Raw genomic sequence first — 22591 nt, forward strand, 5'->3', positions numbered from 1 at the left:
TTTTGTCTTGTTGTGGTGAAGAACTCCCTCATCTACAACTTTTTACAACTGCAGGCTGCTTTTGGGCTTCTCTATAGGAAGTGTAATGAAAACTGTGTTACAAAAAAAAAAAAAAAAGTTGTAAATGCTTAATTGGAGAAGCATTGCCATTTATTCCTGTACAGATTTTTTTGTAAGAACACAGATCTTGTCAGCCTTAAGTAATTTAATTTTTGTATTTAAGATTGCATTTCATATCCTTGTTGGAACAGGTACTACAACTGTTAACCTTTAACACAAGAGCAGTGACACCAGGATTGTCAGCCTTCACACATAAGCTGTTAAATATCTCTGGTACTGAAAATTTATCTTTAACAGCTTCATTAGTTATGTAAAGTCAGATTTAGAAAAAAGAGAAAAAGCTTCTTATTCTTCCTATCTCCTTTCTCACTATTAAAGGTGCAGCTTCGCAGTTTAGCCTTACTCTTTGGTAATTGTAGGCTGCTTTCTTGTGCTGTAACACCAGCTCAGCTCCTTTGCAGAGAAACTGTTTGCAAACTCCAGTTTATTGAACATGGAAGGAAAGATACATATTTTGGTTGCAGAATTTTAGTGGAAGGTTTGGACCTAGAATTTAAGGACATTTATCTTAGTCAAAAGTAATTAACCATCAAAGTTTTAAAAAAGGCTAAAGAAAGGACACTGCAAATAATCTTTATAAATGATTGACTACTGGAGGATTTAGTCTTCAGTAAACAACATACGCACAAGGTCTGCTTTAAAACATTCTTCTTCAACCAGCTTCTGAGGCTGAAAGAAAAGTTAAGATGTTTTAGAGGCAGTTAAAAAACATCTAGACCAGAGCCATTTGTACAAATTAATCTTTTCCAGAGAGGATGGGGGGTGGGATGAACTAAGCCATAGAATAGAAGAGTAAGAATAACTGAAAAATGCCTGAGGGTTTTCTGGCCTTGGAAGAAGCACTTCCAAGAAAGAAACTCTTTAATTTAGATAATATGTGCAAGCTAAAACTTGAACTATAGTCTGTCTGAATCAAGATTATAATCACAATAGCCTTGTTTCACTCCCATAATTCAGCATTTGGATTTAAAAAAAAAAATTGAGTAGCTACAAGTCAGGAAGATAACAATATGTTGCTAGAATTTTCTTTACTCTTCAACCACTACATACTACATGTACATGCTTCACTATGTTTTTTATAGACAACACTCCGCAGAAAGCAGAGGAAATGCTCTCGAGGTTCTCTCGAAGGAAATGCTTGAACCAGAAAGAGTACATGGATGGGAGCAGAAGCTCTTTTCCCAGTTTTCTCTTTTTGAACATGAGAAGGTGTCAGAAAACACTCATGCCTAATTTACAGACATGAGCTCCTCCAGTTTCCCCTCTGAATGCCTGCAGATCCAGAATATACAAAAATCACTTACTGTTCCATATTTCAGTAGTGTAGGCACTCCTGTTAGTTTCAGATTCTTCCTGAATTCATTGTTGGGATCTTTCCAGCTGTTCAGGAAGAAGGGGTTAAGCACAGCTTTTAGAGATGCAATTAGAATTCCTTCAAAAGGATGATTCAGAGGTCTTTGTCTTGAACCTCCCCAACCCACTTGTCACCAGTAGCATGCAGATAGTTCACATTAGGGATGTTGTGGACATTTTTGCTTAATTTTTTGCTTTATTCCTTTCAGAAAAGGATGGTTCAGTCAGTCATCCCAACAGGCTAGTTAACCTCCAGTCCACAAATAGCAAAGTCATATCAGTTGTTGGCACCAGAGCAGCTACTTACTAGGGTCTGTCTCCTACTAGGCAGTAGATGAATACAGAGTCATCAGGCATGTTATGAAGTTCCTTCCTCACAACTGGTTCAGCTAGAGAGTAATTTTTAAAATCTGTTAGTAATCACAGGTTTTAGTAGTTAATACTTCGTAACTTAGTACTTAATGCTTTGACCAGCAAAGCTGCTAATTAATGTTTTGTCTGCTTCAGATAGAGGTCTGCAATTTTGTTTCATCTGGTTATCAGCAAGCTTTGCAGAATTTACATGCTCAACGTTGAAGGGACTGGTCTTTGAGTATACGCCAATTTCTGCTTTAGTAAGTAAGAAAAATAATCATTGTCACCCGTTTGTGTGAGCCCTTCAGAACAGCTCTAAGAGTTGCCATATGTATTCTGCCATACATGATCCAGAAAGTTTAAGTGCAATGTTTACTGAGGAACTGCCTTTATATTTTACTGCCAGGTGCTGGTAGGCCACTTCTGGTTCTTGACATATAAAACAGAAGTGTATTAAGTGATCACAAGATTCACATCTGTTTGCTGGCCTTTGTACCAGTTTCTGCTGAACAACATGTTTTACTACATGCCCTTCAGTGGAATGTAGTTAGCAAAGACGAGAGCAGCACGGGCAGCTCTTTAGCGAGGCAGCAGCCTCAGCCAGCTCCTAGTGACAGAGATTCATCAGCTGGGCAGCTGCACCGGAGCTGGAACCGGAACCGCACCCAGTGCGCGCACGGCCCCGGGTGATGGAGGCAGACTGCTGCTGTCCCGCCTTGACGCGTTCACGAAAGGCAGCCGGGGCCTCTTGAGCTCCCTCGTGCCGGGGTCGAGGAGGTCACCACGGGTGGGACCACTGAGAGCGAGGGGCACTCCCGCTGCCTCTCTCTCTGCGCCCGCCGAGCCCCGACCGCTCCGCGGACCTCACCCGTCACGCAGTCGGGGCACCAGCTCCTGCCCTCGGCATCCTTGTCGCCGCAGAAGAGCGCGAAGATGGGCCGGCCATGGTAGCGCTGCGCCGTCTGCACGAACTCGAGGTACCCGCGGACCTGCTTCTCCTCCCAGCCCATGGCGTCCGCAGGAGCCGGCGGTGGAAGGGGCGGGATCCGCTCCTGGCCCGCCTCGGGCACCGCAGTTCCGCGCCGCTTCCCGGCAGCCTCTGCGACGGCAGTTGCCAGGAGAGGGTTTGAGCAGCGTCCCTGTAGGGCCTGGACCAGTCTGGTCTGGTCGGCTCTTCCTCAGCGGCAGCGGGGAAGGCGGCGCCCGGATGCCGGGCCGGTTCGCGCGGCAGGGCGTGAGGGGCGGACCGGGCTCTGTCGGTGACAGGGGTGGGAGAGAGGGGTAGGCCGGGCTCTATTGGCGACAGGGCGGGGGGCAGGGGCAGGCGCAGGCCAACCGCAGGACTCTGACTGGGGGCGGGCAACACCTCGAGGAAGACCAAAACCTGCGTCCGGCCTCCCAGTGTGAGACGAGAAGAGAGGGTATAAGGAAAGAGACAAAGCCTGTTGAGCAATCGCGATACGAAGTTTTAACGGCGTTGTGTGGTGAATCCAGCACATTGTTTAATTCTCAGAGCCAGCTAGCGGGACGTAAGTTTCTGCCAGTCTCCACACATTGCTTTGATTTTAAGTTCTTCTTTGTGAAGAAGTTTAGATATGACCATGCTCTTGATCTGTTTTCTTTTCACACTAACGTTCGTGTTCGGAGCCACTGCCTTGGGCTATCGTCCCAGTCTACTTTCCTACCTTAAAGTTGCAGTATGCTATTTCCCTTTTAGGTGTGAGCTATTAAAATTCTGTGGCAGTTTTCTACATTTCTGTAATGGTGCCCCTCAGGTCTCTGTGAGGATGCGTAAAAGAAGGATATAAATTGTAAATTTTACCTTAAACATTGGGGTTGTGTCCTCCATTTTGTGTCCATGTGTACAAGTACACATGATTTCCATTTCTTTATGACTCCTTAGGTTTGTTCTCTGATACTCATCAGGCCTGGGATTGCTTTTGAGAGGCAGAAATAATACATTATTCTTCTTCTGTTCATAGTTGTGATTGTAAGCAAGCACAAATAACTGGATTTTCAGCATCCAGCTGCTGTGATGGAACCAAGCAAGCCAACTATGTCTGTTGCTACGTTTGCACTCACTACCCAGCTACACAGGAATGAAGCAAAGGCTTTACAAACACAGGTATTACTTGACAGTGATGCTGTATTGGTTTCATTTGTTACTGTTACAAAAAAGGTGATTGTGACCCACTTCCTGCGATAGCCCACTAGTGACTGTCAAATCTTCATACTTGTTTTCATGATGCTGTCATGCATAATCTTACAACTATCCTTTTATAAGGGTATAGATCAGAAATTACATCTGTAAATATTACTTGTCTGTTTGGTTTAATCACAGTAGGCAGCTAGGCACACAGCTGTTTACTTATTCTCATTCAGTGAGAAGGTAAAAGAATAAGAAGGGTAAAAGTGTGAAAACTTGTAGCTTGAGATGAAGACAGTTTAATAGGTAAAGTGCAAGCTGCATGCTCAAGCAAAGCAAAATAAATTAATTCACTACATCCCACCAGCAGGTGGCAGTTAAGACATTTCTGCAGCTGCATTGTGTTCTGTGTAACATCAGGTTGGTTTTTTTTTACATTTTGAAACAGCTCCAGTTTAATAAAAATGTGCCTGCTGTTCCAGAGAAGTTGGCTCTCAGATTCTCTAACCCCCATCCAATTATAATAGAAAAACTGAAGGCATCCAGTGATCAAAGAAAAGTAGATGGAAGTGAGGACCCCAGCATAAGAAGCTCTGGCATGTTTTCAGTGATATCAGAAGAGAGGCTAAAACTGGCTGTTCAGCTAGCCAAAAGGGACATAAAACGAAGACATCTTGAAGACCAAGTGAAACAGCAAGTGTTTGGAGATGCTATCAAAGAAATGTTGTTGTCCCAGAAGTCCCAGCAGCAGAAGACTGAGGTATTTGAAAGTCCAGAAAATAAAAGTGCACTGGAGTCTCAGACTGGCTTGAAATATCAGCAGAAACTTGGGCAGCCTTCCAAAGTGGAGACTACTGCCTCTGGTGCTAAAATTTATCTCTACACAACAAATGAGGGAAAGCTAATACCAGCTGTTTTGGACTCTTCGCTGACACATAACAGAGGAGCAGACCCCAAGCAAAGTGTAAACAGAAAAGAAGATAAAAATATGCAGGAAGTCCGGCGGCTGCAAAAGGAATTGAGGAGCTGTGTTCAGAAAATTGAAGAAGTGACTAAAAAAGGTGTAAGACTGAACAATAATTATCTTATACAGTATTTTGTTGATTTGTTTTTCTTGGGTTAGGATCCGTATTTAATTCTGGATTTGTGAAAACTCTACTTTTTCAAGAAGCAGATAAAAGCTAGTTGCTTTACTTGCAACTTTATCATAAAAATAAAAGGGTCACATGATTCTGTAAGTTGTAACTAATAGGCTATGTTTTATAATAATGTTTAGTCAAATTCTAAGTAGAAATACAATTTAGAGTTAAAATAACTGCCTTGCGTTACTGTTTCACAGAGTCCTGCAAAATGTACAATACGTCATGTATTGGTTCTGCAAGTAAGAGGCATATTGCTAAATTGTGTTTGTTCTGATGTCTTAATCAGGATTTCCACAGGTTCAATTAAGGTGTAAAACTTGACATTTCATGCTTTTTAGGGAAAGAGAGAGAAATTTTAGATCCTGATGAAGAGCAGCGACTCTGTGCTAGGAGACAGAAACAAGCTGCGCGGTCATCTCGGATGCTCTATGTACTCCAGCAACAGGTTGGAACCAGCATTTTAAATTGGGATGTATAGTATCTAATTTGTTACAATGAATTTGACAGAAATTAACTGAAACAGGACAAATTCGATAGGGTTGTGTCTGAACTTCATGGCATTCTAGTTTTGATCTGAATTGTGTGGGTGGTTTCTCTCATGACTAAACAGATGTGCATTACCACTGGAAAATTTGAACTTTCAGTTGTTACAGTGAAGATTGTTTATTTGTAGACATGGAGCTAATTCTGACAGACTTTCCCCTCTTCTCTTTCTTTTCTTTATAAACAGGTAAAAGAAATAGAGGATGATTTAGAGAAATTGAGTCCTCATAAAATCAAACATACTAAAAAGGTAAGCTGAAATTATCCTCAGGCTGTAAGTTATTGACAGAGTTCTCGAGATAATTGAGTTTGATTGTCTAGGGTACATCTGAGCTCTCTCCAGAAGGGAGATTTTCTTTGGATCTTGCACCTTTCATCTCATTGTTCTCTTGTACTTCTCCATCACTTCTATCTTTTGCTGTAACAAAAGCTGGAGAATGGAGGATGCTCTAAGTTTGTGGAATTGTTACACATTAGGGTTAAGCCCACAACTACAGCCCTCTGTGGGCACAGGTAGTAGAAACATCAAAATACTGTTGTGTAGTACCTTTATACTTAAACACTTGTTTTGTTTAAATACTGTTTTTGTTCAAATACTGTTAAATATTTGTTTAAATACTTGTTTTGTCTCACAAATGGCCTTGTATCCATCTGAATTATCCCAGCCCTGTGTGTTTCTCCATGACATTTTGGCAACAGTTCTTCAGATGGCATCAGTATTCATAGAACCTATAGATCCTAAAGCATTTATATTTCATTTTTTCTAGTCTCGAGCAGTGTCCAGATTGGCAGCAGCACAGAGAGGAGCTGTACGAGCCTTGCAGGCATTTGCCAGTCAGTTTACAGATCAAACAGAGAAGCAGATTCCTACCCACTACAAGGAACTGGGCAGTCTCATTCGACAACTGTCATTGTGTTCTGCCAAACTAGAAGTGGATTCTTCCATTTCTGACATTATCATAGATATTTTGCTGCAGGTTGAGGTAGGAAAAACCATTTTGTTTTAGCAAAGCAGAAAAGATATAGTGAAATATGAGACTGTATTGTGTGTTCATGAAATGCCAGAATTTCTGAGAAAGTAATTAAAACTCTAAATATTTGGTGCAGGATTTGAATTCACTGCTAGCAAAGAAAAAAACACCTCAAAAAGTGAAGAAATGCATTTCAGCATTTCATGGTAAATCTCCAAGGAACACTGAGACATTTCTAGTCAGAAAGCAGCTGACATCTCCAAGAGGAGAAAGCAAACCTCTCATCTTAAAGAGACAGCAGGGCCAACAGCCTAGAAAATCTCTAGCTACCAGGAGTCTGCTGACTGGTTTGTATTTTGAATTATTAAAAAAATTATTATGAGTTATCATCTGCAGTTTGATTTTGTTGTGTGTATTATTGGTCATAAGTGTGTAAAGCCTGTGTGTGCTTATCAGATTCATGTAGCCTTGTTATTGTTTTTTTCAGCTGTTCCCCTGAGATAATAGACCTGCAGGTTTATATATGCCTCTTCATATTATTATTATGGTGTTCTCATTATTTTTGTCCATTTCTTTTCCAGTGCTACACATGGATTGTTTTTCTCCAGTGGAAAAATGGCAATTTTAAGTTGACATGAACGGTGCATACAGAGTATTTCCAAATATATACATAGATAATGTTGTATAAATGTATTGTTTTGAATAGAGAAGCTGCTGAATCTTAGCAAATCTCCAATGAAGCTATCGTCATTTAAATGTTTACAGTTTACAGAAAAGATAGAATGTAGCCTTGGCTCAGAGTTTCCTTGGTTTGTGCAGTTTCTCTGCTTTTTGAGAGGGGTGGTTGTATTTTAATCTTGCCAGTTCATTAATGTTACTCTTTTTTTTTTTGCACACTAATAACAGTTCCAGTACCTGTGGACATGTTAACTGATGGTTAAGCTTAAGACTTTTTTTTTTTTCCTACTACTGATTTACTTTATTATTCCTTTATGTCACATAAGAAAGGAAACAGGCTTTATTCATTTTCAAGGTGCTGTGAGATAAACTTACCACCTGAAGCATTTTTACACCTCATGAAAACCATTGTAGATTATTACATCATTATATAACCTATATAATTATATAAATCTCTATTTAACATTTCTCTTCTTTGATGTGTATTTCTCATACCTAATACTGTTTTGGGTTTTTTTCTACAACAGTAAGTATTCCTTTCTACCCCTACATAAGGGTTAGAGGAATTCTATGAGGTGAATTCATTTTTTGCAGTCCAGAGAGACAGTGAGTTGACAAGCATTTAATGGTTTCCACAATGGTTTCTGCTGCCTAAAAAATATTATTTTTTTTATCACTGCCTATACCTCATATAGCAATTACTACCAACAAGCTTTCCAGTGATTGTCACGTGTATTTTCAAACAGCTATATGTATAAATATGTACGTGCACATATTGGAGAAAAGGAGGCTTTGAGGTGACCTTATAGCAACCTTCCAGTATCTGAAGGGGGTAGGGCTTTTTACATGGGTGTGTAGTGAGAGGACAAGGGGTAATGGTTTCAAACTTGAAGAGGGGACATTCAAGTTAGGTGTTCGGATGAAATTCTTTTGAGGGTGGTGAGACACTGAAACAGGTTGCCCAAGGAAGTTGTGGATGCGACCTCCCTGGAATTGTTCAAAGGCAGGTTGGATGGGGCCTTGGGCAACCTGGTCGGGTGGAACATGCCGCTGCCCATGCAGGGGTGTTGGGACTGGGTGATCTTTAAGGTCCCTTCCAATCCAAACCATTCTATGATTCTATAAAAACCAAAAATCTCCAAAAAATTGGGACAGTGTAAGAAAGATAATTTATCTAATACTTATCAGGAAGTACAAGGGTGGGTTTTTCCCTTATTTGATTTTTTTACTTTACAATAGAGGTTCAAAGTTCATGAAAAGGTATACCTAACATAACAGAAGGATCAAATGTATAAATAAAGATGATTCTTGTCCCTTTTAACTTACTGTTGAAAGTTTATTACTTTTGATGCAGATAAACATTGACATATTGCAAATATTTCAGCAGTTCAGAAGGCAGACAGTTCTGCTCATATATTGCACAGTAAGTTCCAAGAAGAAAATGACACACCTACTCCAGAGAGAAATGCCACTTTACAAGGAAGCATAGATGCATTGGTGCCAGCTAGAGCTATAAAAAAAGATCCAATACTTGAAAGTGGCCCTTTGAAGAAGAAAGGCATGTTATTACCTGAAAAATCACAGGTAAGAAACTGATACAAGAATTTATACTTTTACTTGCTATCTGGGATTTGTTAAGTAATGTAAGACTCTGTCAGGGTTTATTGTTTTTATTTTATCCTTAGCTGGAGTCTAATCCTGAAAATGCCAAAATAAGTTTTTCCCCGTGAAGAGCAGCGTTAGAAAAATTAAAAGTTTTTGCAAAAATAATTGCCTATCTTTTGTTCAGGCACAGTTGTACTTCCCTTTAAATCAATTGTAAAAACCTCCATGTGTCAACTGTGCAACAAAGTGAAGACAAATTCTGGAACAAGATGCAAAATACTTAAAAATTCAATAACTGGAATATAAGTTTTATTGTGTTTGTGTTTATTTTAAGGGAATGCCCAAATCTCTAAAATCAAGACAAATACAGTCTAAAGGAAAGCATGCCCGATTTCAAGAGACAACGATAGCTTTCCAGCTAAAAGAGAATAAACAGCTTGTTAAGGAGAGCAGAAAACCCTGTGTACCTCTTAACCCTGCATCTCCACCTGTTTCACCAAAAAGGTATGTTTGCAGTCTGGCAGAACATGTCTTTGCCCTGCTATTCCGTTGAAATGCTGCTGTGTCTGTACTAGTGAACAAGATGGCCTCATTCAGCCAGCCTGGTAGAGACGTTGCTTTATGCTTTTTCCTGTATCCAGGTCCAAATATTGTCTGGGAATCCCAGGCCAAACTCTTCTAGGCAAAGCAATGAAACACACAGCATGCAGAATGGACACTCACACTGCATTGAGGGGGTAAATATTATCTCCCTGTTCTAGAATGACAAAATACAGATCTTTTCCTAGCTGGTAACAGAGTGCAGTTTTGTTTATTTTTAATGATGTCCAGCACCCTGAAGACCAAGGCTACCCACATTTTCTTTCCTTTGTGACTTCTGTTTGTGGCAGTTGAAGCAGGAGATTCAACTGCTGATCCAGCTGCTGGATCTTTAGTAGGCAGTGTGCAGGGTGAGATTAGGAGCTCGTCTCTCTAAGCACTATTTGTGCAGAGCCACAAATTTGCCTGTTTGCTGGTAGCAGAAACATAATTGAAAAGCCCTGGTTCTCAACTGAATTTCCTGGTTTATATGGTCTTAAAATCAATATTAATTTTCCCTCTAAAGTCTTTTGCATGTTTTCTAAACTAAGACTCAGAATCGCATAAAATCTTTCTTCAGTTGTTAGAACGTACATTTTGTAACACTCTACATTACTGTTTTATTTTGAAGACCAGCATCCCTTGAAGAAGGAGCTTCAAGAGGAGTAAAGATTCTAACTGACCTTAGCAGCAAAGAAATGAAAAAAATACGGAAGTTAAGGTAAGGCTTTACACTGAAGAGCCTGTAAATGCTGTCAGATCTTACATGGTCTCCTACCGACTCCCACCAGTTCCCCCCGAAAGCGCGTTTACGCATTTGGTTTTTTTTTTAATTATTGCTGTCATATCAGGTTTTAGAATGACATTGTCATTTATTCTTTCTTGTGTAGGTCACAAAGTGTTTCTTCAGTCCAGTATGAAGATAAAATTCAGAAGGCAGTACAGGAGCACTTAGAACCTCTCTTAGACAGGACACAGGTAGTAGAGTCAAACTCATACCATTGTTTGAAGGATGCCGTTACAGCTTTGTAAATGTATATAAAACATTTTATAAAGGGACAACACACAGTTTCTTCACAGAATCACAGAACCTGTGACATTTTCTCCTTCAATTTGGGAGCGTATTTGCATAGTAAACTTTTTCTGTATTGATTTTAGTGATAGGAACATACTGAGCTGTTTTTATTCATTTGGCTTATTGCATGGGTGGAAGGAAAACAGGAATTTACTTGGATTTTCATTGAAGGGGAAAGTTGAAATGACAGTTGGATTATTTCCATGAGCTGCTGCAAGAAGGAAGGAAGGAGGTTTGATTTGTAAGCATTCTTTCCCCTCTGTTGTTTTTGTGGGTTTTTTCTTTCTCTCTTGCATTGGCTGTGTGGATTTTTTTATTTGTTGTTTCTTTTTAATTGCAGGTTGTAGCAAATGCAGATATTCTGAGTGAAAAGCTATTGGATGATCTTCTGGAAGATACTGCTCAGGAGCTGTGGGGTATAGAGCAACATGAGAGACTTCAGTCTGAGGCTCTGGCTAAAACTGACACTGATAGTCTGGAGTCAATGTTGCAAAGAATGAAAGAAATTGAAGTAAGTTTTTATCCCTTGGCTGGTCTGATTAATTCAAATTTCTTGTTTACTGTCCATAAATTATAGCATCTGTAAGTCTCTACATTGGTAAATGAAGCAAGATCTGACTGATTTCATACAATGATCCAAAGACTTGAAAGGAGTTTGTCCTTCAGCAGAATGTACTGTAAGAAGAATGTTTGCCCCAGTGGTTTTATTGCTAGCTTTAGAGTTGGTAGTCCTGAGTTTGGTTCCCACCTCAAGACTTTATGGCTTACACCATCATGTGAATGGGGGGATCAGTATAGTGATGATGTTGATTATCTCACAAATTGGAAAGTGTTTGAATATTTATGATTTTTTGTTGGAGGCGTGTGAGGTTTGGGTGTTCAGGATCCTAGCATTCTAGATCATTAGTAGTAGCATGAGTGTCTCAAGGACATTTGCTCTGGCAATCCAAAGTATTTAGCAGGGCAACATGGGACAAATACATGGTTATCTGTGCCCTTATTTATTTATCTCTCTATGTAGATATTAATGAGGTTATAGTTTATGTAACTTGAACTTTCTTATATATAGCTTTTTTTATAGCTTTTTGTTGAAGTCCCATTACAACCTTCTTGTTAAGTGAAAATTATCAAAACTTAGAGTTACTGAGTTTAATGCCATTTACTCCTGGACATTGGGCCAGGAGTATGTATGTCTTTATCCATACAAGGCACTTAAGCATGCATTTGAATTTGCGGTCTGTGAGGCAGGAACATCTTGGGGGCCCTTCAGCTGTTCAGTTGTTGATCTGAAATGGGAAAAGTTGCCATGGCAGTGACCACTAGTTGACTCTTCAAGTGTGGTGTTCTGAATGAAATTATCTGTGATTTCACCTCTCTGCAAAATAAGCCTACTTTGGCCAAGGAGGATCATGACCTGCTTTCCTGTTGGGTGATAACTAGTGCAGCTGAACTTCTAAGTATGTGCTAATTGGTTAATTTTGTATGTTCAAAACCAGAGATACCAGGAGGTTGTACGCAGGAGATTCACCCAGATTGTGTACAGTGATTCAGAGTTCTGGGCCCAGGAAAACAAAATGGGTGAGTGTCTTTCTAATGCAAGTTGTTTTTTTCTGTAATCTTTGTCTTTAAATTTAGATATATTGAATTCAAAGTCACTTAATTATGTGTGATAAAATAGCACCAACCAGACATATTTTTTTACTACAGCTCCTTTGCTCCTTTCAGAGGGCTGTTTCTAAAATATAGTTCTAAAAGCAATAAGGAAGACTAATGCCTGTTTTTCCCATGCTCTGTTTTTTATCTTACTGTTTGAGTACAACAGTGGAACTACAACAATAACTAACTTTTCCAGTAACTTCAATGGAAACATTTTGGGTTACACCAGTTGGAAAAATCTCATAATAAGACTAGTGAAGACTTAATTTAAATCTTCTGGAAATTTTTTTAGATACCTTGGATTTACTGACAGTCTTAGTAGACTACACAGGATTTCTAAAATGCACAGATTTAACACACTGAACTCTTGGAGATCCTATAATGGATTTATATTTTAGGTGCTTGTCACCTTCAATTCTTCACTTATCTGAAGGACTTCCGCTTGAAAGAAGCAACAAGTCTTTGTGAGGAGTTACCTACAGGAAATGTAGTTTTTCTTCCAAAGAAACAATTTTAAAAGTTGTTTTCTTTGTAGAGCAAGAAATTTCACGGACAGCTGACAGACCTACATATCCTCATCCAATTCAGATAACCAACTTAATTGGACGCACAGAGCAAGAAATGAACATTTTATTTGGAAAAGTTGTTGGTGGCAAGTGAGTATAGTATTTATCCATATGCTAAACCGTGGTGCATATGAGCTGTCTGTCTTCATTATAGTGTTTTCATTAGAGAAAATTATGGTTGCTATTTAGGGAATTTTCTGATACTCCAAGAAGATACTTAAAAATCTAGTTCTGTCCTTAACGCTGTTTTTATATTTCCAGTGATAGTGATATTGATGAAAACAAAGAAGCAGAGGAGAAATTGCAGACTGGAAATTATATTCTGCAGCCCCTGACTCGGAATTGTCTATGGAAAGCATGCCATGTGTCTTTCTCTGTGCCAGAGTATATGCTTCAGAATATCTTCGATTATAGAAGCAGATACATGCATCACTTAAAGCTTATTTCCCATGAGGCAGTAGGCAATTTCAATCCATGGCAGATTGCTGAGAGGTATACCAACTGCCTATGTTTTTTTGAATTAAATATATCAGCGTATAAGCAGGTTTTTCTGTCCTTATTCAAGAAAGGCATGGGGAGGGGCCCATTTAAATTCCGAATTGAAAGCCAGCAGCAGTTGGGTATTGGACAGTTTCTCTACTGGTACTTGGTGTATGTGGATAAGTAGGCAAATGTTTTAATAACAGTGGTTAGACCACTGTATTTGAATCTACTGAACTAAACCACCAAAATATGCCTCAATACTGTTCTCAGTACTCTCATTCTGAACCATAGCCCTTTTTATATTTTCTTTCTGACAGCTGAGTTCCAGTGCTGCCATTTGTTGATACATACTACTTGAAATGAAAACACAAATGCATTGATACCCAGCATGCTTCATTGAATTATGCTTACCACCAGAGTGCATTACAAATCGTAGCGTATAACAGTTTCTCGCAACGTGTGAAAGAAACACTATCATGTAATGCTCAAAAGGTCTTAGAAAGGCTAACTGGCTAACTGTATGGTATTTTAGAATATATGCAAAACTGAAGAGACCTTTTCAAGGGCCAGTAAACAACTGTGTTTTTACACTAAAGTAGTTTTCCTTCTTTAACATCTGTTCTGGTCCAGACACCACTGAAAATTGACATTTCTCACCTCACTTTTCATTAAATTTCATGGCACTCAGTAAGGCCTGAATCAGTGGCAGCTTAAATCAGTAAGATGGTTCCCATTTACTTAAATGGCTTTTGAATGAGCACCATACCGTGTTAATTCTTAATCCCAATGCAAGATTAGTATCTGAGAAGCTGAAAAAAGGCAGCAACTAAGATCTCTTAATGCTTTTAAGCCTGAAGTCTCCTTTGCTATGAACAGTCTGACGAAGTCATTTCTCAATCTTGTACAACACATAGCAGATCAGATCTGTTCTTGGGCTAATCGGTAGAAAGAATGACAAAACATGAGTGTTTGCCCTTTAAGTCAGAACATTGATATCAGTGGAATACATTAATATATTTTGAAATCTGATTTTCTGAACCTTTTCCTTTTCTTTATTTTCCTTCCCCACCCTCAGTCTTGCAGAACAACTAACAGAAGAAGCCCTAGGTGATGTAGCAGCAGAGCTGCAGGATGTTTGTGAGGATTATGCAGAAGCGGTGTTCACATCAGAGTTTTTGCAGCCAGTGCAGTAAACACTGTCAAATCTGCCCCTTTATTAAGTGCAACATCAGCCTCAGCCTGACAGTCTTACCAAATGATCTCGTTTTTTCTGATTTTTTAAAAGTCTGAGAGATTCTGTTCACCAAAAGAATGAAGTTCATCAAGGATTCATCTCAGGTTTTGATACATCCATTCTCATAATGCTTTCCTTTTCAGACTTCATTATACTGCATTTATCAGGACTTAGGTTAACCAGTGTTTCAACAGACTGAACTGTTGCAGGTAAAGCTTATATTTTGATAGCTATACAAATGAATCGGCATTCCTGTGTTACTTTTTTATATGTGATTTTACTAGCGTGAAACACGAGGAGGAGGAGTGGGTTCAAGTAATGTTATACTTACCTGTACTATGCCTCAGTTTTCTCCTTTAAAATGGAGACAATTTGATTTACCTATCTCGGAAGGGAGCTATGGGTCTTAGCTCATTCTTCCTCATAAAATGCATTGAATATATCTGATAGTTGTGTTGGAAGAATGAAGAGTTATTGATGTTCCTAAAGCCAAAATGGAACAGTCCAGAGTAAAAGCTGTTTGGTTTGCTGCTTAGGGCTTTCAGTGTCATGTAAAAAAGTACCTTATGCATAGACAAATGAGATGTTTCATTAGAAGCATGAGATAGAGATTTTCTTCCTTTTTTTCTTAAAATAGTCTAAAATATTATAATTTTATCAGCATTTACTGATCCACCCCCACATTCCTTACTCTTAAGAAACCCATTGAAATAATGAACAACATAGTAAACAAACAGTTGGCACTTATGCAACATTGAATTAACTGGCTAATATCAAGTAATCAATTTACTAGTTTGGGTTATGTCTGGAGAGAGCATTGGGTAATAATTATATAGAAATGGGAATTCAACTCTTGAGGTATCCCAAAACACAGTAAGACAGTCTGTTTTCTTTGACAAATTTAGTTTCTACTATAATATTCAACCTGTAACAACAATTTTTAACCTTCTAAGATTATTTTTATTTCCTCTAATCAGACCATACATTTAAAAAATAATTTTGTTTTTATTGAAGCCTGGTTTACTGTTTTGTTGGTCTTGAAATTTACACCAAACGTAAAGATCTAAAGATGTAAATGTAAAGATGTAAATGTTACTGCTGATGTGTGATTTTGATATGTGATTTCTGTAATTTAAAAAGCTATCTTTTTATTTCTAAGATTGTAAAGCTAAGCCTATTTTTAAGTTCAAAAGATTAAAGCCACAGTGTCTCTGGACACACGTAGATGCGTTTGTGAAAGTATTTTCGAGATATTTTCTTTTTAATAAACAAAACTTGTTTCTTAGGACTGAATATAGTTTTAATTTAACTGCCATCTGAACCCATTTGGAATAGTCAGCACCCAACATTCAAGGGGACTGCCTGGCAATATGACAAGTCAGACTACCATAGGTCTCGAAGTAACATGTCATCTGTCAAGGTAAACATTCTTTCACTCTGAAATCCCATGGTGATCTGAGTGGTCTCCTCTGACTGATGCCAAACTGCCAAATTCTCATCTCTTCTGGATGAGAATTTTCTAGCATTTGGGTGAATGTAGGTGAAACGTGGAGGGTTGAATGTTTTATGTAGGGAGAGTACCAAAAGCAGTTTCAGATTTAAAAATTATTTTAATGGTATAGATAGAGAAGAATACATTTCTTGGAAACTGCTTCTTCTCATTGCTGAAAGTCTTTAGTAAAAGGTTAGATATCCAAAACATAGCATTTTTCCTTGTATTGCAGAGGACCTGCTTCCATGGATCTGGACTAAATTTCATTTCGTCCTTGCAGGCCTGTTTTTTTTCTTGATTCTTTATGTGCCAGTTACTTCAGTGTCAGATCTGTGACAAGAATGAAGCAAAACCAAGGTTAAATAATTCAGTGGTTCCATAGACAAGTGGATGACTCCAAGAGAAATTGCTGCAGTCATATGTAGCTGAAGTAGAAATTTACAGAGTGGTTTGGAGTTATTTAGGTGATGAGTAGTAGAAGCAAGAGCAGTGCCATATCATGTGTGCACCAACAGGCAATTATTCCCGTCTAGCTGCCTGGGACTTCTGCCTTGGCCAAGTCACTCTTGTCAGGCAAGTCCCTGGTCCGTGCTGGATCTGTCTCCTCCTGCTCATCCAGACTCACTTGACCTTGGCTCCAACTTCCTGTCTTGTGTGGTCTGGTGATCCCTGGGCTGTCAGTGGGACCTGTAGCTGTCACCATCCCACCTTACTCAGGGACTGTGTCCTGGTGGTACAGTCACTTCCACACCTGTGCTGTGGGTATCCTTGGCTCCTGGCTTGTCCTCCCTCCTGGGGCAGTTGTGCTTCTCTTTCCTGATGGATAACTAGGTGTGTAGGGAGTCATGAAGCCAATGGGTGAGGGGTGACTTTGGAAATTCTCTGAGAGGACTGTGCATTTGCATTCTATGAGCAGCTCCTGCGACTCCTGAAAACATGCCATCTTCTATGTAAATATTTAACTGTGGAAATTAAATCAGCATGCTTTGGGGAGTCACGTAGTTATGGCAACAGTGTTTGCTTTACTAGTGCTTTGGAGAGCTGCTTTTTTGTACTAATGCTTCACTTGTGAGGAGCTCCTAGCATATGGAGGGAAGGACCTCACCAGTGGAGCTCCTAATGTGGAGCCCACATTAACCACTGCTACGGGGTTAATGTGGAACAGAGGTCTGGCTGGCAGAACTGCCTTCTGAAATACATCCTTGAGAACTTCTGAAATAAATGCTAAATAGGATTTTATTTTAAATTGCAGGTACAACTTTTAAAGCAATTATATAGGCATGGACATAAAAGTTGCTGAATTCAGAGCTAATTCATGAGCTACATGAGTTTTCCATCAGTGAAATTCCTACTGTATCACATATATGTGTATGTAAATCTAGCTTATAGATTTCAGCTCTAAAAACCACATAGAACAGTCCCACACTACCAAGATGTAGTCAGCGCTTTTCTTTTGCCCCATCACAACCACTGCAAAAATGCTGCAGTTCAGGATCCTGTGGAGCTATGCTTGCTGCTTCCACCTTGCTCTGTAGAAGGTGTTGCTGAAACCCTTTGTTACTTTCTGGGGCTGGGAAAGCTGCCTGAGTGCCAGCTGGAGGAGTGAGACTGGTCCCTGCTTGGAGCTCAGGTTTCTGGAGCAGGTCAGCTCTCTCTGGAGGTAGACTTTCTATGTGGAATACACGGTGCACCAGACTGCTAGATTAGTGTGAGAAGTGGGGGATGCAAATAAAGAGAATTAATTATGTCTTAGTAGCTCTCAAGTCACTCTCAGCTGTTTGATTTTGGAAGGAATGCTTTTTCAGGACCTAGGTAATACAGTTTTATTTTTTTTTAATGGTACTTTGTATATACAGAGAATTGTAGCCTTACCTTATGCATGGACCACTCATCCTCTACCCTGTGTTTGGTACCAGAAAGCCCTGTAGAGCCAGAATCTGTCTCACTGTGTTGATTTTTGAAGGTGCTTCCTAGTCCTTTGGACTCCCACTAAAATCAGTAGGGACATAATGTCACTGGTGTCTCAATCTAGTTCCCTTACGGATCTGTTTCAATATTGTTTCTCTGAATCCCATTACATAAACCTGATCTTGAGCCAGCCTCTACATTGTTGGTAGTGGATGCAGCCTTGATCCAAAAGAACCCACATAGTGCTTCTCTGTGTGTGCAGATTAATGCCAAATAGACAAAGTGCAATGCAAAAAGGGAGGAGGTTGGAAATTGTGGTGAGCTTCACAGTGAAAACTGGTGTGTCATTAGTCTGTCCTACAGACAGAACAGGGTGAGCAGAAAGGAGACAGAGAACAAGTGAACTTCTTTAAAAGGAGAAGACAGAAAGGAGTGGTTGCTTCTGTTGTCAAGACTTCCAGTGTGGATTTCTAACCAGCACATGCTTAACAATGATTATATCAGCAGGAGGTGGCACTGTCAGTGTCAATTATTAATAAACCTCTTAAAATGCATGTGCTGACTCTTTCCCTTTTTCTTTCTTCCTCTTCTCCTCATCCTTTTTTAAACTCATTATAGCAATTTCTGTCCCTTTTTGAGCTATCATGGAACAAAAAGTTCACAGTGTTAATGAAGCATAAATAGCATGGTTCAAATGGATGCAAACCGAGATGCTCAAGGGAGGTCAATCTGGACTGTTCAATATAGACAGCTCTTTAAACTGTCTCTTCCAGTGTCCTGCAGTCTGTCTAAAACAGAATCAACTGTATAAGATTAGAGAATAATACAGATCATCAAAGAAAAGTCAGCAACTAGCACATTTGTTCTATTTCTGAAACATGACCCTTTGCTCCTCCAACAGTCCTTATTAGGTAGTGGGTGGGACTGTGGTCTAAAATACATGCTTTTGACTTTGCTTTCCTTCTCTGGAACAAAGCTGTTGATGGCACATTTTTTCTCTGAATCTAAGCCCCAATAAGGTGTCTTCTACAACTTCAGCTTCCCTTCTTTCCCTGGGCTCCTCTGCCTTACCTTGCTCATGTTGTGACTGGAGTGTGAGCATGGTTAATGCAGGTTTGTCTGTTGTGCAGCCATCCATCCACAAGCCTGACTGGGTGCTAAGGGCTGTGGACCTCAGGCAGACTGTGGACATTTTGCAGTGTCGCTCCCAGAAGCAGGATGAGCTATTTGCCCAGGCTGAGATTGATATGTGACTGAGAAAGCCAGTAGAAATTGGGTATGAGGTTGGGTATGTCTGTGCAAACAGCTGCTGTACTGCAGGACAGGAATGCTCCATAGCTGCTTCTAAAAATCCTGGTATCATGGTCTCTCTCTCTCTCTCTCACCTCAGCATTTCTGTTAGGAAACAGATGACTAAAAATAGCCTACTGTCTAAGGCACCCAGAGAGCCATGCTGTCTGATTACTCACGTAGCATTTAATTTTTGTTCTCCTGACTGCATCCTTTTTTTTTTTTTTTTTTTTTTTTTTTTTTCCCAAATACCCAGTCCCTCATTTTGTAAAAAAAAGATTCAGGATCAAGCTGATAATCATCAGTTCTTCCTACTATTGACCTTTACTAACATTCTGCTCTGGTATGGACCAGCAATCAGGCTCTGGGAAGAAAGCGTATAACAACAAAGCACTGTTACAATGTTTTAGAAAAACAGGCTGCCTTTATGAATTGGGAAATTAGTAGACACTTCCATGAAAGAAGATAGAACAGATGCCTTGTGCTTACCCACTGAAATGGAGAGACCCCACAATTTTATCACTGTCTTCCTCTTTTTTTTCATGGAAAATTAGAAAGGACTTAGTAAAGCAGAGCAAACATCAGTAATATTGGACACTGGAGTGTCTGCGTTATTCTTTAACAGTGGGTTAGATTGTGGAGGCAAGAGAGGAAAAAAAGCTGAGAAATTCCATATTGGAAGAACAGGATAACTAACCAGAAAGATTGTAGTATGATCAAATCAGTCTGTAGGTATGGCAGGTTTTAGCTTTTAATTGGTAGATGCTGATTAACCCAGGCTTTTTCCTGTGTGTCTGCAGCAATCTAAATAAAAATTAAACTGTTAGCTTTGCTTGCTTATTCTTCCTTTCCCTCTTAATGTGCTGTTTTGTCTTGTCCTGATTTTTGAGAGTGGAAAGCTTGTAAAACATGACCTGTATTTCTAGCATTTTGGAAATTAAGACATTGCCCTCCTTTCCCAGCTTACTCCCCTCCTCAGGTCAAAACTTGACAAAAAAAGCTCCCAAAAGTGTCCTAAAGTAACAGCATAAAGATTTATAGCTGATACAATTTCATACTATCCCTTTGATTAATTAATTTCTGAATACTTGGGTTATTTTTAAACTGTGGAACTCATCTTCTGGAAATTGCTCAGATCACTGTCCTTGTTGTGCTTTTTAGAATGGACAGGGAGAACTGCTTCTTCGAAGTAACGTCCTCTGTAGCACTAACATGTATGAAAAGTCATGACTATATGGGCATACTTGAATGTGAGAGCTTTCCTGAGTGCTCTCATTACCCAAGTAGTTTCTGTGAGCTGTATTTCTGCCTCCCATCTGGAACTGGAAGCTGTTTCCCTTGTGCTCAGCAAATCTTCCCCCTTAAACAGAGAAAAATTACAATCTTGTTTAAAGTTGTGATTCTGCGGTGTGGTAACAAATACTGGATATAAATCAATTACAAAATCTTGCTTAAATCCTGTGATTTAAGTTTTCATCAACTGTAATTCCATCTGGTTTTATGCCTCGTGCCTTTTCCTGTGCAGCTACCAATACTGGAGAGCACTGGAGTTAAAACAGCAAGTACCATTTTCCCTTGCCTGCATTTAAGAAGGCCTCAGCCCTGACTTCATTGATTGGTGCTGGTCTGCTCCTGCTCTGTTGGACCTTTAATTGGATAGTGTCTGGCTATTGAGAAGACTTGAGGCAGGAGGAAGGAGCATCTTTCAGTTCAGAGTCAACAAAGAGGTAACAGATGAGGGGCCTGACTCGTTCAGGACTGAGTCTCCCTCAACTCTTGCTTCTGCAGCTGTCTTGGCCATTAGTTGGACACTGATGGTCTGCAGAGCAAAACCTCTGATATTATTAGGAAAATTTTCACTGGCAGGTCCAGGCATTTCTCTGTCTGCCTTGTAGCTGTTGTGGACTTTGTACAGGCACACACTCAGCTTCAGCTGTAAAGCTGGTGTCAGTCAGTGCAATCTTAGTAGTAAGTGCTGCAGGAGGCCTCCAGGTATCTGGGATTAGTAAGAGCCTCCTCAGCAAGCCATATACCTTCCTGAGAGACAACAGCCTGTACCTGGGAGTACCATAAAGTCTTTGTGGGGGCCAGTTACCCATCCATTGCTGTTTTCTGTTTTGCCTCTGTGGATTATAATTTTGTTCACTTTGGTGTTTGGCAGAATACTGCTCTCCTCCAAAGTGCTGGGCTCTGAAATATCTTGTCTCGCTTTTTATTTTGGCTGTTGGTGACATATAAACAGAGGCCTCTCAGAAAGTTATGTTGCCAAGAGTTGCCATCTCAAGGCTTGTTCTTGGATCCTAGGCAGCTTCTTCGGTGTTTTTTCTGGCATGAGTAGCCACAAAGCAGGTGTATCTGCTGCCAGAGGATTTCTAGTCCTACCGAGTAAAACAGCATAGTGCAACCCATTGCTAGTGGGTGGCTGACGAGCAACACTTGGCTGTGAACTGCTCTTCCAACTGCTGTTTTTTCTGACTCAATGTGGTGCCTGCTCCTTAGGGCTGCCTCATAAATTCTCTGGTGATTTCAAGGAGTATATAGGAACTGAGCTTCAAGGTTTTCCCTGACCTTCTTCACATTCTCCTCAACAGCTGCTTTCCTTGAGTCCCTAAAAGCAGTATCACCGAAGTCCCAAAACTGCTGGTGGCACTGACCTCAGCATCACCCCTTCTTGAAAAAAGGCAGATCTTCTCTGACTTAGGAAAAATAACATTAACTCTGTAGGACCGATCTCCTACTTTACCTTACTTCATCGGGAATCTCCTGGTTTGGCTCCAAAGGCTGCTTAAAACAGGTTGAACCTTGTGTCAGCAAGCACAACCCTATAGAAGACAGGGTTGAATTCAGCCCCAGAGATACTAACCAATCACTCAGCCTTCAAGCTTTGCTGCCTGGGACGGTAAATGTAGAGCTAGTGTAACTTTCACTGCCCAATTTGAGCAGGTTTGGTTCATTAGGTGGGCAGATGTTTTCAGGGGGCAATAGTGTCAATTGGTATCGTTCATCTCTGGGCTCCTATCCTCAGGTGGCTTGATATTCCCTCCAACACATTGCAGTTGCTATTGTGTTGATCTTTTTCTGCATGAATTGGCATGCAAAACATGTTTTGTACAGGCTTTGACTTCTATGACTAGGCGTCTTGCAGCACCAGAAAATAGGCTCTCTCCCATTGTTCACACAAGATGGACTGCCACTTAAGACATTTCATAAAGTGAGTTTCTCTCAATTCTTGGAAGCTCGGCCAAGCTGGCAACTCTTTTCTTGATGGTGTTAGAGAAATACCACTAGTGAGGCTCTTGAAGAGGAAGAAAGGAAGTCTTGCCCTGAGCGTTTGGTGTTTAAGCTCTGTCAGCTCAAGCTGTTTGCCCACTGCTTACTTAAAAGGCAGAGCACTGA

At 40.0% G+C, this 22591-nt stretch overlaps 2 protein-coding genes across 8 annotated transcripts; one reads left to right on the forward strand and one right to left on the reverse strand.

Moving 5' to 3' along the window:
• Positions 1-132: 132 nt before the first annotated feature.
• On the reverse strand, positions 133-2837 carry TXNDC17 (thioredoxin domain containing 17). The gene is made up of 4 exons (XM_071764994.1): positions 2696-2837; positions 1781-1862; positions 1425-1500; positions 133-789 (listed from the first exon to the last, which is right to left on the reverse strand). The coding sequence occupies exons 1-4, from the start codon at positions 2835-2837 to the stop codon at positions 721-723; spliced, it is 369 nt and encodes a 122-aa protein (XP_071621095.1). The 3' UTR covers positions 133-720.
• Positions 2838-3080: 243 nt separating this feature from the next.
• Positions 3081-15790, forward strand: KIAA0753 (KIAA0753 ortholog). Of its 7 annotated transcripts, XM_071764982.1 has the most exons (17): positions 3081-3356; positions 3810-3952; positions 4422-5034; positions 5454-5560; positions 5846-5908; positions 6426-6641; positions 6766-6976; positions 8692-8891; positions 9247-9416; positions 9554-9649; positions 10123-10212; positions 10382-10469; positions 10907-11077; positions 12063-12144; positions 12758-12878; positions 13050-13280; positions 14347-15790. In XM_071764982.1, the coding sequence occupies exons 2-17, from the start codon at positions 3863-3865 to the stop codon at positions 14462-14464; spliced, it is 2667 nt and encodes an 888-aa protein (XP_071621083.1). In that variant the 5' UTR covers positions 3081-3356; positions 3810-3862; the 3' UTR covers positions 14465-15790. The 7 variants fall into 7 exon arrangements, with proteins under 7 accessions (XP_071621083.1, XP_071621088.1, XP_071621081.1 ...); XM_071764987.1 differs by lacking the exon at positions 9554-9649 and having other exon boundaries at positions 8695-8891; XM_071764980.1 differs by lacking the exon at positions 14347-15790 and having other exon boundaries at positions 13050-14300.
• Positions 15791-22591: the final 6801 nt, after the last annotated feature.

The sequence above is a fragment of the Heliangelus exortis genome, chromosome 21 (assembly GCF_036169615.1).
Source record: "Heliangelus exortis chromosome 21, bHelExo1.hap1, whole genome shotgun sequence".
In the NCBI taxonomy this organism is placed as follows: Eukaryota; Metazoa; Chordata; class Aves; order Apodiformes; family Trochilidae; genus Heliangelus; species Heliangelus exortis.

Excerpts from the sequence above, each read along its gene's own strand:
- TXNDC17 (XM_071764994.1), bottom strand. The coding sequence starts at position 2,837 with ATGGGCTGGGAGGAGAAGCAGGTCCGCGGGTACCTCGAGTTCGTGCAG. Across the intron at positions 1,501-1,780 it reads CTAGTAGGAGACAGACCCTA|CTGGAAAGATCCCAACAATG; the intron begins GTAAGTAGCTGC and ends CTTCCTGAACAG. Across the intron at positions 790-1,424 it reads CACTACTGAAATATGGAACA|CCTCAGAAGCTGGTTGAAGA; the intron begins GTAAGTGATTTT and ends CTTTTCTTTCAG.
- KIAA0753 (XM_071764980.1), top strand. The coding sequence starts at position 3,863 with ATGGAACCAAGCAAGCCAACTATGTCTGTTGCTACGTTTGCACTCACT. Across the intron at positions 8,892-9,246 it reads TATTACCTGAAAAATCACAG|GGAATGCCCAAATCTCTAAA; the intron begins GTAAGAAACTGA and ends GTTTATTTTAAG. Across the intron at positions 11,078-12,062 it reads AAAGAATGAAAGAAATTGAA|AGATACCAGGAGGTTGTACG; the intron begins GTAAGTTTTTAT and ends GTTCAAAACCAG.